The sequence below is a fragment of the Mastigoproctus giganteus genome, chromosome 14 (genome assembly GCF_048544385.1).
Source record: "Mastigoproctus giganteus isolate SK-2022 chromosome 14, ASM4854438v1, whole genome shotgun sequence".
NCBI classification, from domain to species: Eukaryota; Metazoa; Arthropoda; class Arachnida; order Uropygi; family Thelyphonidae; genus Mastigoproctus; species Mastigoproctus giganteus.
Window position 1 is genome coordinate 30,358,174 of NC_143588.1, and position 13,803 is coordinate 30,371,976.

General features: G+C 33.0%; 1 protein-coding gene across 1 annotated transcript in view; it reads right to left on the reverse strand.

Annotated features, from left to right (window-relative positions):
• Window positions 1–8,414: 8,414 nt before the first annotated feature.
• Window positions 8,415–13,803, reverse strand: part of LOC150075041 (uncharacterized) — a 38,007-nt gene continuing 32,618 nt past the window's right edge. The window contains exon 2 of the mRNA XM_090389066.1: window positions 8,415–8,800. Within this exon, the coding sequence (XP_090245192.1) occupies window positions 8,415–8,800 (386 nt within the window). The remainder of the gene's footprint in view (window positions 8,801–13,803) is intronic.

Sequence of the window (13,803 nt, forward strand, 5' to 3'; positions counted from 1 at the left end):
CTTAAAGATTCCATGTCTCACTTTGTGGCTGCAATACTGCAGCAAGAGGACATACCTACTCTTAGGTTGGTGTCATAATGTTTTGACAGGACAGTGTATATCAATGAAATTTTTATGCCGTAAATGCCTGGTATTAGTTCTTATGTGTAGGATGTTTGGGTGTCCTGGATTTTTAGCCTTCATCCTGCAAAATATTACCGGAAAATTTTTATCCTACTTTGGCTCACATTTTTTTATTTATTTCTCTCTGTATTTTAAAACAGTGAATCATCACGTTGAGTCATCTTAGCCCTGGGAGACATGCATTGGTTAAAGAGTTGTAGTGTTTTCTAGTTAATCTTTAAAACATGCACACAGAGCAGCCTCCTCTATGTCTTGAGTACTTTCAAGAACATTTCCATCTTATGGCATACTGAGGGTGGGGGGGGGGTTGAGTTGCCCAAAGAACTTTCACATAAAGTTTTGTGCCTGGGTAAAATTTATCCTAGCATGTATTAAGGTTTCCAATATTTTTCAATTAAATAAGTAGGGAAAATAGATCAAAACTATAATTAGTTTTTGAAAGTGATTTGCACAGAACATTCTTTTGCTGTTTTTTGGAGACTGTGCATTTTGTTTTATCAGATTTTTTTTTTTTTTTTTAATTTGAATTTTTTTTTTGAATTTGTTTAATGCAATACCTGTGTGCACCTCAGTTTAATATTTATTTGTATTTTTAAAAAATCCATTATTTGTTGTTTATCTCTATGTTAATGCTTACTCCTTCCTACCCAATATGTATATTTTGTGATTTACAGCTTTGACTTATTGATAAATACATTTATATGTGGGATGATTTTTACCCGTGTGCAAAAATCTTAAATTTTTCTGCATGTACTTAATCTGATCAACCACACTGCATATAAATTTCAAGTTTTACAACACCACATATGGCGCCTCCGTAGCCAGGTGGGAAGGAGCAGCAGTGCCTAGCACACCCTTCTTGATTAGACCGGGGTTCGAGCCCATCACCACCAAATACGGAGGATGCGGAAAGGTCAGGGAATGACCACTGCATATCCTGGAGCAATATGGCCTTAGTTGCTAATGCTCCTAAAAACCAAACAACAACAACAAACAACACCACATATAACTTAATTTTATATAAATTTTAAGTAAAGGTTATTTAGCTGACAAAAATTATACAAAATTTTTGTAGCGAAGGTGTGTTCACTGATATTGTGCACATAAAATGAAATATTTTGGCTATAGTTAATTGGAGAATCATTAGTCAGTATATCAGAATGGTGCGAATTGTTTAATTTTTGAAAAGTTCCTGTAATCATTTACAGTAGACAGTTGATAATAAGGTTGCTAGTATTAAAATTTAAGGCTATGCTTTTATTCTCATAATGGATTTCATCTATTATGAGAAGGATTGAACTGTAATTGTAAAATACCGAGAAAAATCTCTTTAGAACTGGAAAGAATGCATTTTTTTTTTTCTATTGCTACTGGCTGAAGTGACTAGCTTGGGAAGGAGGAAGATTTTTCTTATGGGTTACATATATATTCCTTCAATTATACTCAACCTCTGTTTTTTTGTTTTTTTTTAATTGATCTGAACCATTTATAGTTTCAATTTTGTAAAGAAATTGAGACTATAAATGCTTTAGCCTATTGTTTTTATTATGGTTAACGTCTTCATTTATCATGATTGTCTCACTTTTGTCTAGATAAACTTTAGTCATGTATCTTCGCACACAACCCCTTTTTCTACCCACAACTGTTTCAATATCTATAAAAACAAAGCTATTTTGCTTTGTTTTTTTATCTCAACTCTCAGACATTTTTTTTTTCCTCTTCTGACAGAGATAAGGCTTATGCTCTTTAGAAACAACTGCTTTAATTTGTGAGTCAACCTAAAGTAACTAATATTGTTTTTATTGAATAACATCAAGAAGATAAATTCATTATTCATTAAAAATTCTAAGGCACTATTATCTAATAAATAATGAACAGATTTACCTTCTCAGTGATGTTATTTAATTAAAATTGATATTAATTAGTGTAGGTCTGCTTGTAGATAAACAGTCATTTCTGAAGAGTGTAAACCCAAGCTCTGTCACAGAAGAGACAGCAGTGTCCCCATATAGTAAAGACAGAAAAACATAATGCAGAGTACAATTATTTTTTCAAATTATTTCAATATCTGCAATTGAAATAATACCCGCTTCATTAAATATAAAATAGGTTATGTGAATTAAGTTAATAGGTTAGACTACTAAAAATAATTGTTATTAATAATTTTTATATATATAATTATATAGTGGACTACAGCAAAATGAATACAGTATTATGGAGGATGGGTGGGATTTTCTTGTTTGCATATAAACATATTAAAAACATTTATATATGTTTTTAGTTAATGTTTTGCAAATTACTGATATCATGGACCAGTGTAATTAAAGGCACTGTAAAAAAATTTAAATTGTAATTATTCAAGCTCTAGTATGATGGGAATTGAAATTGATGTGTGCAGTATCATGCTATCCAAATATCTGAATTACAGCATATTTTTTTACTCTGTAATGTATTTTTATAGATATATGCAACATGCCATTCAAATAACTTATAATATAATTTTATATTATAAGTTACTTTAATTTGTCACTTGGATTTTAAATATCAAATTGGTAAGTGCACATCAACTCATTATATAACTTTTTACTGAAAATTTAAGCTTTAGCTATAAAACACATTTAAGTTTTCATTTAATTCTGTTCCAGAATTAAATGAAAACTTAATTAAATTAAATTAAATGGAACAGAATTAATTGGGGTGCTTAGCACTTCATGCATTATTCATTTTTATTGTTAAATTAACAGTATTTTTAAATAATTGATTTATGGTGCTATTATATTTGCCATAAAATTAGCTTTTATGAAACAAATTGTGAAAATGAACAATAGAGATTATTAAAGTTGTCATGGGTTAATTGAGATTGGTTGGTTGTTTTTTTGAAGTTTCTTAGCATATCAACTACTTTGACCATGTTTCATTGATTTATATGGTGCCAGATGTGATTCATATTGTATCCATATTACCACATGTTTCCAGGCTGATTTGCATGTTGTGCAAGCTAAAAACCTTTAATAACTCAGAGGGAAGAACCCTGCGTCCTGCATTTAAGGTCAGCTGACATCTCCAGCCTCGGTTGGAATTCGAACTTAGACCTCTCCAAATGAGTGGCAAACCCACATATTGTCAGGTCAAATGAGAATATAGAAACAAATGAAGGAAACTTTGAGAGTGAATTACATGAAATAGAAGAAGATACAGAAGTAGAAGATTGCTTAAGTAATGAATCTAAATGTGAAATGAACAAAACAAATTAAAAATGTATAAAATTAGTTTTCTTATATTTCATTCATTAAAAAATAATAATAAAACAATTTTATTTAATGCCTTTATTTCAATAAATGATTCAATTAGCAGGTTGTCTTACATGCCCACATGACTGTTACTGCTATATTTTCTGGCTTACTTGTTCTAGAGTTAAATTGTTTTTTTTTTGTTTTTTTTTAATGTTTTAAACTAATTTTTAAAGGGTTATACATTGTTTTTTTTTGTTGTTGTTTTTCTGCCACTAAAGAAGGGGTTAAAGCAAACCTGGAATTGACTTGTAAAATAATGTTGAAATTAGCAAATAAATTATTATTGGTAAGAACACAAAGAAGTGTTTTACTTGTTAATTTTTAGAGCCTTTCATTTATATATGCACTTCAGTTATCATTTTGAAATTGGTTTTGTGAAGAACAGCTGCTGAATGTTCCTACTATTTGCTGCCTGTGGTGTTTTTCATGTTTCAAAAACCACAGAAAATTCTCCATCTTTCAAATAATAATAAAGTTCATTACAAAATATGTAGTAGCTTTTTATTATTTATTACAAGCTGGAATACTCAGACAAGAACTATACAGGGAGGGCCACTGAATTAAAAATTAAGTTCCTCTACAGAATCTTTGCAGATATATACAAATTGCTATTACTTGATAACTTTTTTAGAATTTTTAAGTAAAAGTAGATAGTGTGGAACAGGAGTTCCCAACCTGTTTTACTTGCTTTGACCCCTTTAAAAAAATGCATTTTCCCTCATTAGCCTGCTCACACATTTTAATGGATCGATTATGAGAAAATTTTGTTAATAATAGTTAATTATTTATTAAAAAATATAAAATAATTATAATACATAGGTGAGTAACAATCAGTTGTTCATTACTTACCAATTTAGTAATAAAAACAGTAAAAATTATTATTTGGTTCATTACTTCCATTTTAGTTTTAAAAATCACAGCATTATATATTCATTTTAATCATGAGCATTAATTGTTAATGAGGTGCCTGATGGTTTTCAATAAGCTATCTGGGCTGAAATTACTTAATTTGATCATTAGGGTTCCCATGTTCTGATATGTTCAGCCTGTTTCTTGTTTTTTTCCTCGGTGAATTATTATTAATATAGCAAAATCCAGCTTCCACTAGATAAGAACTGGGGAAAGTTAATAAAAGTAGTTCTGCCATAGTTTGTAATTTAGTATAGTTATTTTTGTGTATCTTCATTATTTCAATACAAGGTATACCCTTTATTTTAGACTACAGATTTGGGTTCCAAATCTGTCATTTGAATTAACTCTTCTTTTAATATAAATTCAACTTGAGACACATTACACAGTTGTAGAATCCATTCTGATACAATCATATCATGAAGATATTGAAATCAAATGTTAGTCTTCTTTCTGTTTCTTTAAGTGTAACGTGTACAATAGCAAATTGTCATTTTAAATTTTATCTGTTTCCATATTTGACAGGTGTGATAAGTTAGCAAAGTAGCGAAAATCTCTTTGAGTTAAAGTGGATACGAATAGGTCCATTTTGGATCAAAACATTATATTCATATCTCTGCCATATAGTCTTGTTTGGAAATATTATGTTGCTAACGATTTTCTGTTACTTTCTATTAATAGAAGAAATTCTATTACAGTATCAAAAAGTTTGATTCAAATGCAAACTATTTCCTTTTGTTGGTTAACATACCTCTGTATAAAAGCAGCTGGTTGTAGATTTCATCATTTTGATCACAATTGACAAAAACAGATGATCGTTCAAGGATTTTGTCTTTATTTCATTTATTGATTTAATATGCACTTGCAGTACATCATGCAATTTTTCACCTATGTTTTTTGTAACCAAATGCTCCTTGTGCAGTTCTAACCTCAGGAATCTTTTTCTTAAAAAAAAAAAAAATGCTAAAAACCCTGTATATCTGCCAACTGTTGCTGGTGCTACATCAGAAGCAGCTGCTACAATATTAGCAATAAGAATATTGTTTTCCTGTGAGTATTGTTTGAAGCACAAATAAACATTTCTCATTTTGTATACGTATTTAATCAGCAAAAATATACTTCTGTTATTGCTTTTTTTTTTTTCTTGGGCTGTAATAAAGTACATAAGGCATAAGGATGCTTAAAGATCCAAATGTTCCCTCATCCCATTGTACAGCAAATTAGTTGTCTGCAATTCAGAAACCACAGCTTTTTGGATATCTTCAGCAGCCATTTTGTCAATGTGACATTGAACTTTATTGTTACTCAGTGGAATGCTTTTTAATACTGGATCCAGTTTCATTTTCATGACAGCTTATAATTTCTCATAATGGTGACTGTATCAATTGCTGCCCAACTGTGGGTGGATACCCTAATCTATTTTCAGCATTTTTTCCAGAAACTGAAAGTTTCATAAACAATTTTAAACCCATTGTAGAATTTTATAAATTTTACCTTTAAGACATTTGAAATATTAAAAATCCTTGTCTTTTTCACCAAGATGCATCCTTTACAGGTGGTCTTTCATCTTTGATAGTTTCATAGTGTTCCAAAAGGTTTTTTTCACATAAGAGACATACTGGTATTGATTCATTTTCCGGGCGAATGAATAAATCCAAATGTTCAATAATCTTGCAACTATAGACAGCACCATGTTTATTATTATTATATAATGTGTCCATTGACCTCCCATTTTACCCCTCTTTCAAGACGATTTTAAGGTCTATATTGAACCCCCAGGGGGTCAATATCGACCATGTTGGGAATCCCTGATGTAGAACATATTTATTTGAAAAGACAATCACTTAAACATATGAATGGAGTTAATTAAATTATTTAGAAGGATAAGGTGGGATAGAAAAAATGTGTTTATAACTAGACATTAATTGCTGATTGAAGTACAACTATCTAGAGACATGCATAAAATCCACCTTTAATAATCATGAATGGATATACAGGGCGTCTCAAAAATATTGGTACAAACGTTTAGGGGAGGTAGGTAACATCTAAAGGAATGTGAATCGTATAGGAACCCATAACCGGAAACATCACTGTAAGTCGGTACATGGTGCTGTTTATCAGTTTGCGAGAGGGAAAATTTCTGGTTTACTCATTCAAGCAGTAATTGCCGCACGAAGAGCATACATCGATATACGAACTGTGAGCTGGCAGACATGCACCTAGTGTATGGATTAGCAGAGGGCTCACACGGTGTGCACCCCCATGCGGCACAACATCGCTTCACAATAAATGTGTGGGCAGGTATGGTCGGTGACTGCTTAGTCAGCCCATACCTGTTACCATCCTGCATGAACTCTGCCAAATATCTGATCTTTCTTGAACAAGTTCTACCAGGGTTACTTGACGATGTTCCAGCAAATGTGAGACACAATATTTGGTTTCAACATGACGGGGCGCCTTCCCATTATGGAAGGTGTGTTCGTGACCATTTGAACAGGCATTTTGGGCGTCGATGGATTGGCCGTGGTGGATCCGTTGCCTGGCTCCCACACTCACCTGATTTATCGAGCCTTGATTTCTTTCTGTGGGGGGGGCCCTCAAATCTATCATGTATGAATCACCTGTGGAGACTGAAAGGGATCTCGTGGCGAGACTTGTCTGCGCTGCTGCTACTGTCAAAAAAACTCCAGGTGTGTTTGACCGTGTCCGCCAATCCATTCTGCGTTGGTGTCATGCATGCATCGCGTCTCATAGTGGAACCTTCAAGCATCTGTTGTAACATGAAATGCATCCATCTCATATTCCATTGTTAATATTATGTCAGCATGAATTGTTGAGGAGGCTTCCATCCTGCAGTGGGTTGATAATGGCTGCACTTTACTTTTTTTTTTTACAAATAAATGTTTGCCACTAATTACTGTCGTATCATTTCTGCTCCTTGTGCCTCTGCTACTACTTTCCCGTGACGTTTCCGGTTGTGGGTTCCTATGCGATTCACATTCCTTTAGATGTTACCTACCTCCTCCAAATGTTTGTACCAATATTTTTGAGACACCCTGTATACATTAAGGGATTAATGCACTACGAAAATGCATTATGTACATATTATGGATTTGCTGATTTGTATATTCACCACATTAACAGCACTTTGAATGAAATTTGTTTCAAGATTTCCTGAAACTGTACAACAGAAGCTGTGAGTGCCATTATGCTGTTAGGATGCTTCCTGATATAGAGCCCTGTTAGTGTTTTGCATAGCTGTTTGGTTGATTATGGAAGTGAAGTGAAACATGCCAAGGAAGAGAAAGCACAGATCCCGAGAATTTTTGTGGTTAAAGAGCATGTCTGTTCTGCATGGCGAAAAGGCTAGATTTTATTCAGGAAGAGAATCTTACAAGCTTTGTCTGTGACTGACTAAAATTCATAGAAAAAGTTACTCCACTGTTTTGAAGGGATTGCCACCTTAAATTATCCATTCTACAAAAATAAAGCTGTTACCAATAAGGGTACAGAGACCTCGGTCCAAGGGAAAATTCATTAGTTCCTTTCCTAGCTGTGAGGAAAACAATCAGAATTGGATTAATTATAATTTGGGATTTAATGATAGATTGTCAGTAATGGTTGATATTCTACCATGTCAAAGTGAAAGAAATTGACTTCACATGCAGGTTTCATATATTCTTCAGGGAAGTAACTGTATGCAGCTGCTGCTGCCTTAACCAGCCAAAGTATATCTGTTGGTGAGGTGTTCCATCATTAAGTCTGTTTGAGGGAATCATCAAAGATACCTAAATTCACCCTCTCAAAAAAATTAATAAAATGATTGTTCTTTTGACTTGACTGCCATAAGGTGAAATCCTCATCAATCATCTCTTTTCATCATTTTATTCAAAAAAGAAAATGTATATGCAACCACGAGAACAAACCGATAAAACACGTGCTGATCATGTTATTTTGCATTCCTCTATATAGGAATGTATAATTTCAATAATTAAAATGGAATGTTTCAATCAATAATTTTTTGATTGCTTTTCAGTAACTTTTAAATGCTTGCAAGTAACAAGGATAGGCAAAAATATTAAAATAGTTTTAAGTTTTCTCTGGGGGTGGAATATAGTCATTGCTTGAATTTACAATATACACCATATGTAGTTTGTATTCTTTGTTAGCTGCAAAGAGTGCATATCCATAAAATGAACATCCACCTATCAATAGAAATCCCCCAAATGCCAGCATCACTGGACCAATAACTCTCCTCACATTTGCTCCAATATAGCGGTCATAATTCTCATCTGCAATATTTGGGCGTATCTCAGTATAAGCTATACCTGTGAGTACAGCACCTCCTATGAGAAGAATAATTCCCACACTGCAGACACAGATTGTACACCAGCCAATTGCTCGGGCATTTCCAATTCTCCAGAATGCAAATTTTTCTTGATACATCACTTTGTTTTGGTCTTTATGGACTGCATCTAATGGAAATTAAGAATACAAAAACAAACTTAAAATCCAGATATTGAGTAATATTTAAGTTCATGGAAATAAATATGTAAAGATTTTTTTTATGTTAAAATTTTGGTTCATTTGTGGTCAGAATCAGCTTATGGCCTACACTGCATAGGCAAATATCGCAAGTATACCTTTCAAGTAGAGCTCACGATACCGGTCAAAATCTTAATACCGTTATTTTGGTATTTTTAATTTATGAAACCGGTATACTGGTATTCCAAAAAAAAAAAAAAAAAACATTTTTCGCAATAAATTTTGATGACAATTAGGTGCAATAAAATAAGGAAAAAACAAGTAATTACTCGAATTCACATTTTAAATCAAACTTTTATTATAATAATAAATATTCTAGCAACAATTATTAAACATACAGTTATTCTAAAAACAAAAAAATAAAATAAGCACCCACACTACCTGTCTGAATAAAGTGAGCTCTTAAGACAATAGTGTTATTGTTTAAACTGGATCTAATTTTGGTACATATTTAATTAACAGCAGAAAACGTCCTTTTGGATTCTGTACTGGTTGGTGTTTGGTTTCCTTTTTATCAAAATTAAAAAATATTTCCTTTTTGATTAACGAAAGGAAGGGACTGATGGTTAAATTTGGTGAGGAAACCAAATCTAACTTGTGGGGGGGGGATATTTATTTATTTGTTAATTTTTATTTCCCTGTACCTTACCTTAGTATCACCGTCAGTGGCCATTGTTATGATTTACGTACAGCAGCTTCCCTCAAGCACTAAGCCCCACAAGCTACCTGACTGCGTTAAAAAATGAGAATTTTCAGGCGCTGAGGGATATCGTCCCCACACACAAGCATATATATGTTATATGTGAGCTGTCAGTTTCTCAAGAGCAATGACACAAATATAAAACAAAACTCATTTATCATACAAATCTACTTACAGTACATAACTGGTGTTCATTTACATCTAATCTATTCATTTTTCTCATTTAGTCTGTTAATATATACTATCATTTCCATAAAATTTCTCTCAATAATCTCAACTCTCTCTACAGCTTCAAACACTAAACTAATTCAATCTTAATCACTTCCTCATATTTCTCTTAATTATCAATCTCTTCACAACAGCAATCCATAAGTCGCTAACAATACCAAGAATTCCATGTCATCTCTCTTGATTTAGCAATATCAATTTTATTTACAACTTTAACTAATAAACCAACTCAATACTAAACATTTCCTTATTTCTCATGCTTCTTCAATTTCAACCTTACTCTAAAAATAATCTCCCACTTTATCTAAGTACCATTTCCAAAACAATACAGTTCAGAGGACTTGTCTTCTTATTCTTTCACAGTGGGATTCCTTTGTGTGGGTTCCTTCCACGGAGTGCAGTGATCTCTCTCTCTTCTTAGTTGAACTCTGCATCTCTGCTGCATAGCTCTTCCAGTACACCATCTTATTTCGGGATTTCGAGAACAGTTCTCTGTTAATGCTGAAGGAAATTGCCACAGCAGTAGTAGAAGCCAGGGCACTATCTGACTGGCTTGTTATTCAACTACCAGATTAACTTCTAGCACAGGAACATGCCTGGCAGAACCTTCACTGCTGGACACTCCCGGACCCAAACTGAACCCAGAACTACCACTGGAAGTCTACAACCCCTCCGAACAACAACCACAAAACCCTGTTTTGGCTCGAGCACCTTATTTATTTCCTTCTCATTTATTTATTTATTTATTGAATTTATTGCAAATTAGATATGTATTTGCATATCTAATTTAAACCTGGCCCAATCACGGTGTTAGTCTTTAAACTCATTCTTCCTTTGGTGGGAAAAACGGAATATTTTTCCCACACAACGAAATGCTTTCATCTTTTACCTCTACATTACCTGTTCACAATACCTTTGAATTGCTCCATACTGACACCCTTTCCCAAAATGCACTAAGTGTTGCATCCTCAAGTAGCTGTGTAATAGAGGGATTAAACTATTGTTCAGGAGCTTTTAATTTTAATCCTTCTGCACCCACCATGCTATTGTTCACCATATTCCTTAATTGCACTACCAGGCCTACTGCCACCAATAGAAATATTTCTGTAATGACATTTTCGTTATTCCTTAAGTGTTTTACTTCTTCCACACACGCACACACTAAGAGAAATATATTTGTAAGATTTTGTCACACTGCGCAGTAGCAGTGTGACAAGCTTACGATACAGTATCAGCCCTTTTTCACTCCATGGCTGAGTTAGTCAGTCTCAGGCATAGATAGCAAGGTGAGGGGGCCCACCCCATAAACGAGTTTTTCATCCAGCAAAACAGGTGAAGTGATCAGAGAGAACATGCACTTTACAGACAGTGCACGTGGGTATATGAATTAACCTTCTGGGTCAACCTAATGTAATAGTTTGAATTATATCAAATTTGTCACTAAGAAGAACTTGTTCTTTTCTTCTCTGCATGAGATTTATTAACTTTAGGAGTCATAGTAAGGAGTTTTTAATTTAAAATAAATGTATAACAGTGGTATAATCTGATCCATGATATCAGTACAGAATTTGCTTTCAAAATGGCAAGCATAAACAAATACCTTAATCATGTGACTTTCTTGTTTTCTTTTTTTGGTGCTGCAAGACATCTGTGCTATATGTTGGTTGGTTTTTGGTTTTTTACGTTGCAAAAACGACATGATTATATGCATCATGACAGGCACTGTATGTAAACATCCAATCTCAATGTGCCGTTAGCCAAATGTTCCATTATTTGGGGTGCTGTTATTTCGACAGTCTACTGTATATTGCATTGTAACTTATATATTGCAAGTATACTTACTGTTTTCTTTTTTTGGTGCTGCAAGACATCTGCGCTATATATTGGTTGGTTTTTGGTTTTTTACATCGCGAAAACGACATGATTGTATTGCGCCATGACAGGCGCTGTATGTAAACATCCAATCTCAATGTGCCGTTAGCTCAAATGATCCATTATTTGGGGTGCCATTATTTCAATAGTCTACTGTATATTGCATTGTAACTTATATATTGCAAGTGTACCTTGGACTCTTCCAGCAGAGTCAGATCAAGGAGTTAGATATGGGTGACAGCCAAGGAAGACATTTTGTAAGGATGCAAATTTCATATGTAATAAGAGGGAAAAAAAACTTTCAAGAGGAATGAGAAAGAGAAAATTGAACAAATTAGCATCTTGTAAATAAATTTGTATACTGTTATTTATACACTTAATGTTGTTACCATACATCCAATGAGACATACATCCTATACTGATACTCTTCGTCCAATATATGTACATAGATCTGTAGTTACAGTTTCACAGTAATTGTACACCCCCAATTACTGTGATTGTATGGAGCACAAAAAGAATATTTATTTATGAGATTATAAACAATATACCTAATAAATCTGAAAGTCAAATGAAAAAGGTTTTGCTTTTTAGCTTCAGTCTGGCACATTGCTACTCTGGTTATGCATTCTCAGTTTTCATGGTTTTTGTGGAACAATAACTTGTAGAAGTGCTTTTTACATTGTAGTTGATATGAGTGAAATGAGAAAAAGTGAGAGTGCCCCTGGAACTGGATGAAAAAGAAAAGTCTGTGGATCAAGGGGCCATTTTCACCTTTATTATTTGAGAAGAACTATGGCTCAGACTAGTAATGCTATTGAGGGGAAAGGAAGCAACAATTCTTGTGCAGTTCTGTAAGGGGAACATCCTTATAGCAGTGAGAAACATTGCTGCAATCTTGAAAGATTGCAAGTAATCCACAGTGAAGGTTTGTTGGAGAAAATTCTGCTTACTTGTTTGTCCATGACTATGAAGATTTCTAAAAAATGCAAGGAAATGTCAGAAAGAAAATTTTAGACATAGTTGAAACACGTTAAATTGTCAGTGGATACTGAAAATGTGAACATCAGTAACTGGAGTTTCACAGAGAAGACCAAATGACCAGTGATTTTATTGAATTGCAGGCAGGGATGCAAATTGAAAAAAAGGATGATAGTGATGATGGAATCTCTAGTATCCTTAAAAGAGCTTAAAAATTTAAAGAAATGAAGATGAAAGTGGAAGAGACAACAGGAGTCACAGAATATTCTGATCTCAATATTTGCAAGAAGCAGTAATATTGTCAGAGGACTTCATGATGTCACTATTTCCTATAAGGTTCTGTATGATGAAAAGGTGGCAACTTGTCAACTTTCTTTGAATATTGCTTTGTTATAAGATTCTATATGATAAGAAGAAGACCACTCAGCTTTCTTTGAATAAATTTTTCAAAGAGGATTAGTTATTAATTAGGTGTGTACATTAATTGTATTTATTCATATTTCATTTTAAAAAAAGAAAATTATTCGAGAATTTTCTGGAGCATATTTTGTTAAGGTTTATTTGGTTAACGTGGTTTTCCAAGAACACATTACATACATTAACTGAGCTTTAGGTGTATACTGAAAATAAAGTATGGATCAGAACATAACTCTCTAGTGGATGCATCAAATAAAAACAAGATCAAGTACTTGGTGTACATTATACATTATTCTTTTTTTTTTCTTGTATAAAAGGTAAGAAATTGTGGAAAATGGTACACTACAATTTTAAAAACATTAGTAGATAATAAGAAAAAATAAAATCTTGAGTAACATGTCTTATTATCCAAAAAAAATATTTCCAGACTATCTTTCACCCAGTGCACTGTGCCACTGAACAAATGAAATAAAAACAAAGCTTTATAATAAATCAACACATGGACAATAATGATGCAGATTAAAAGTGACATAATTGCTGAAGAATGCTAAAAATTCACTGATGTAATTCTAAAAGTTTTTTTTTTAATTAATGAATTTTTTCTATTTTTTATTGAAGAGATGCACAAAGTGTGCTCACTAGAAGTTTAAAGCAATTGAATCAACCTAAGGCTTGATTTTATTATTATTATTATCCTTAGCCATAGGGTACAAGGAATTTTTGCAAAAAAAAATTGCA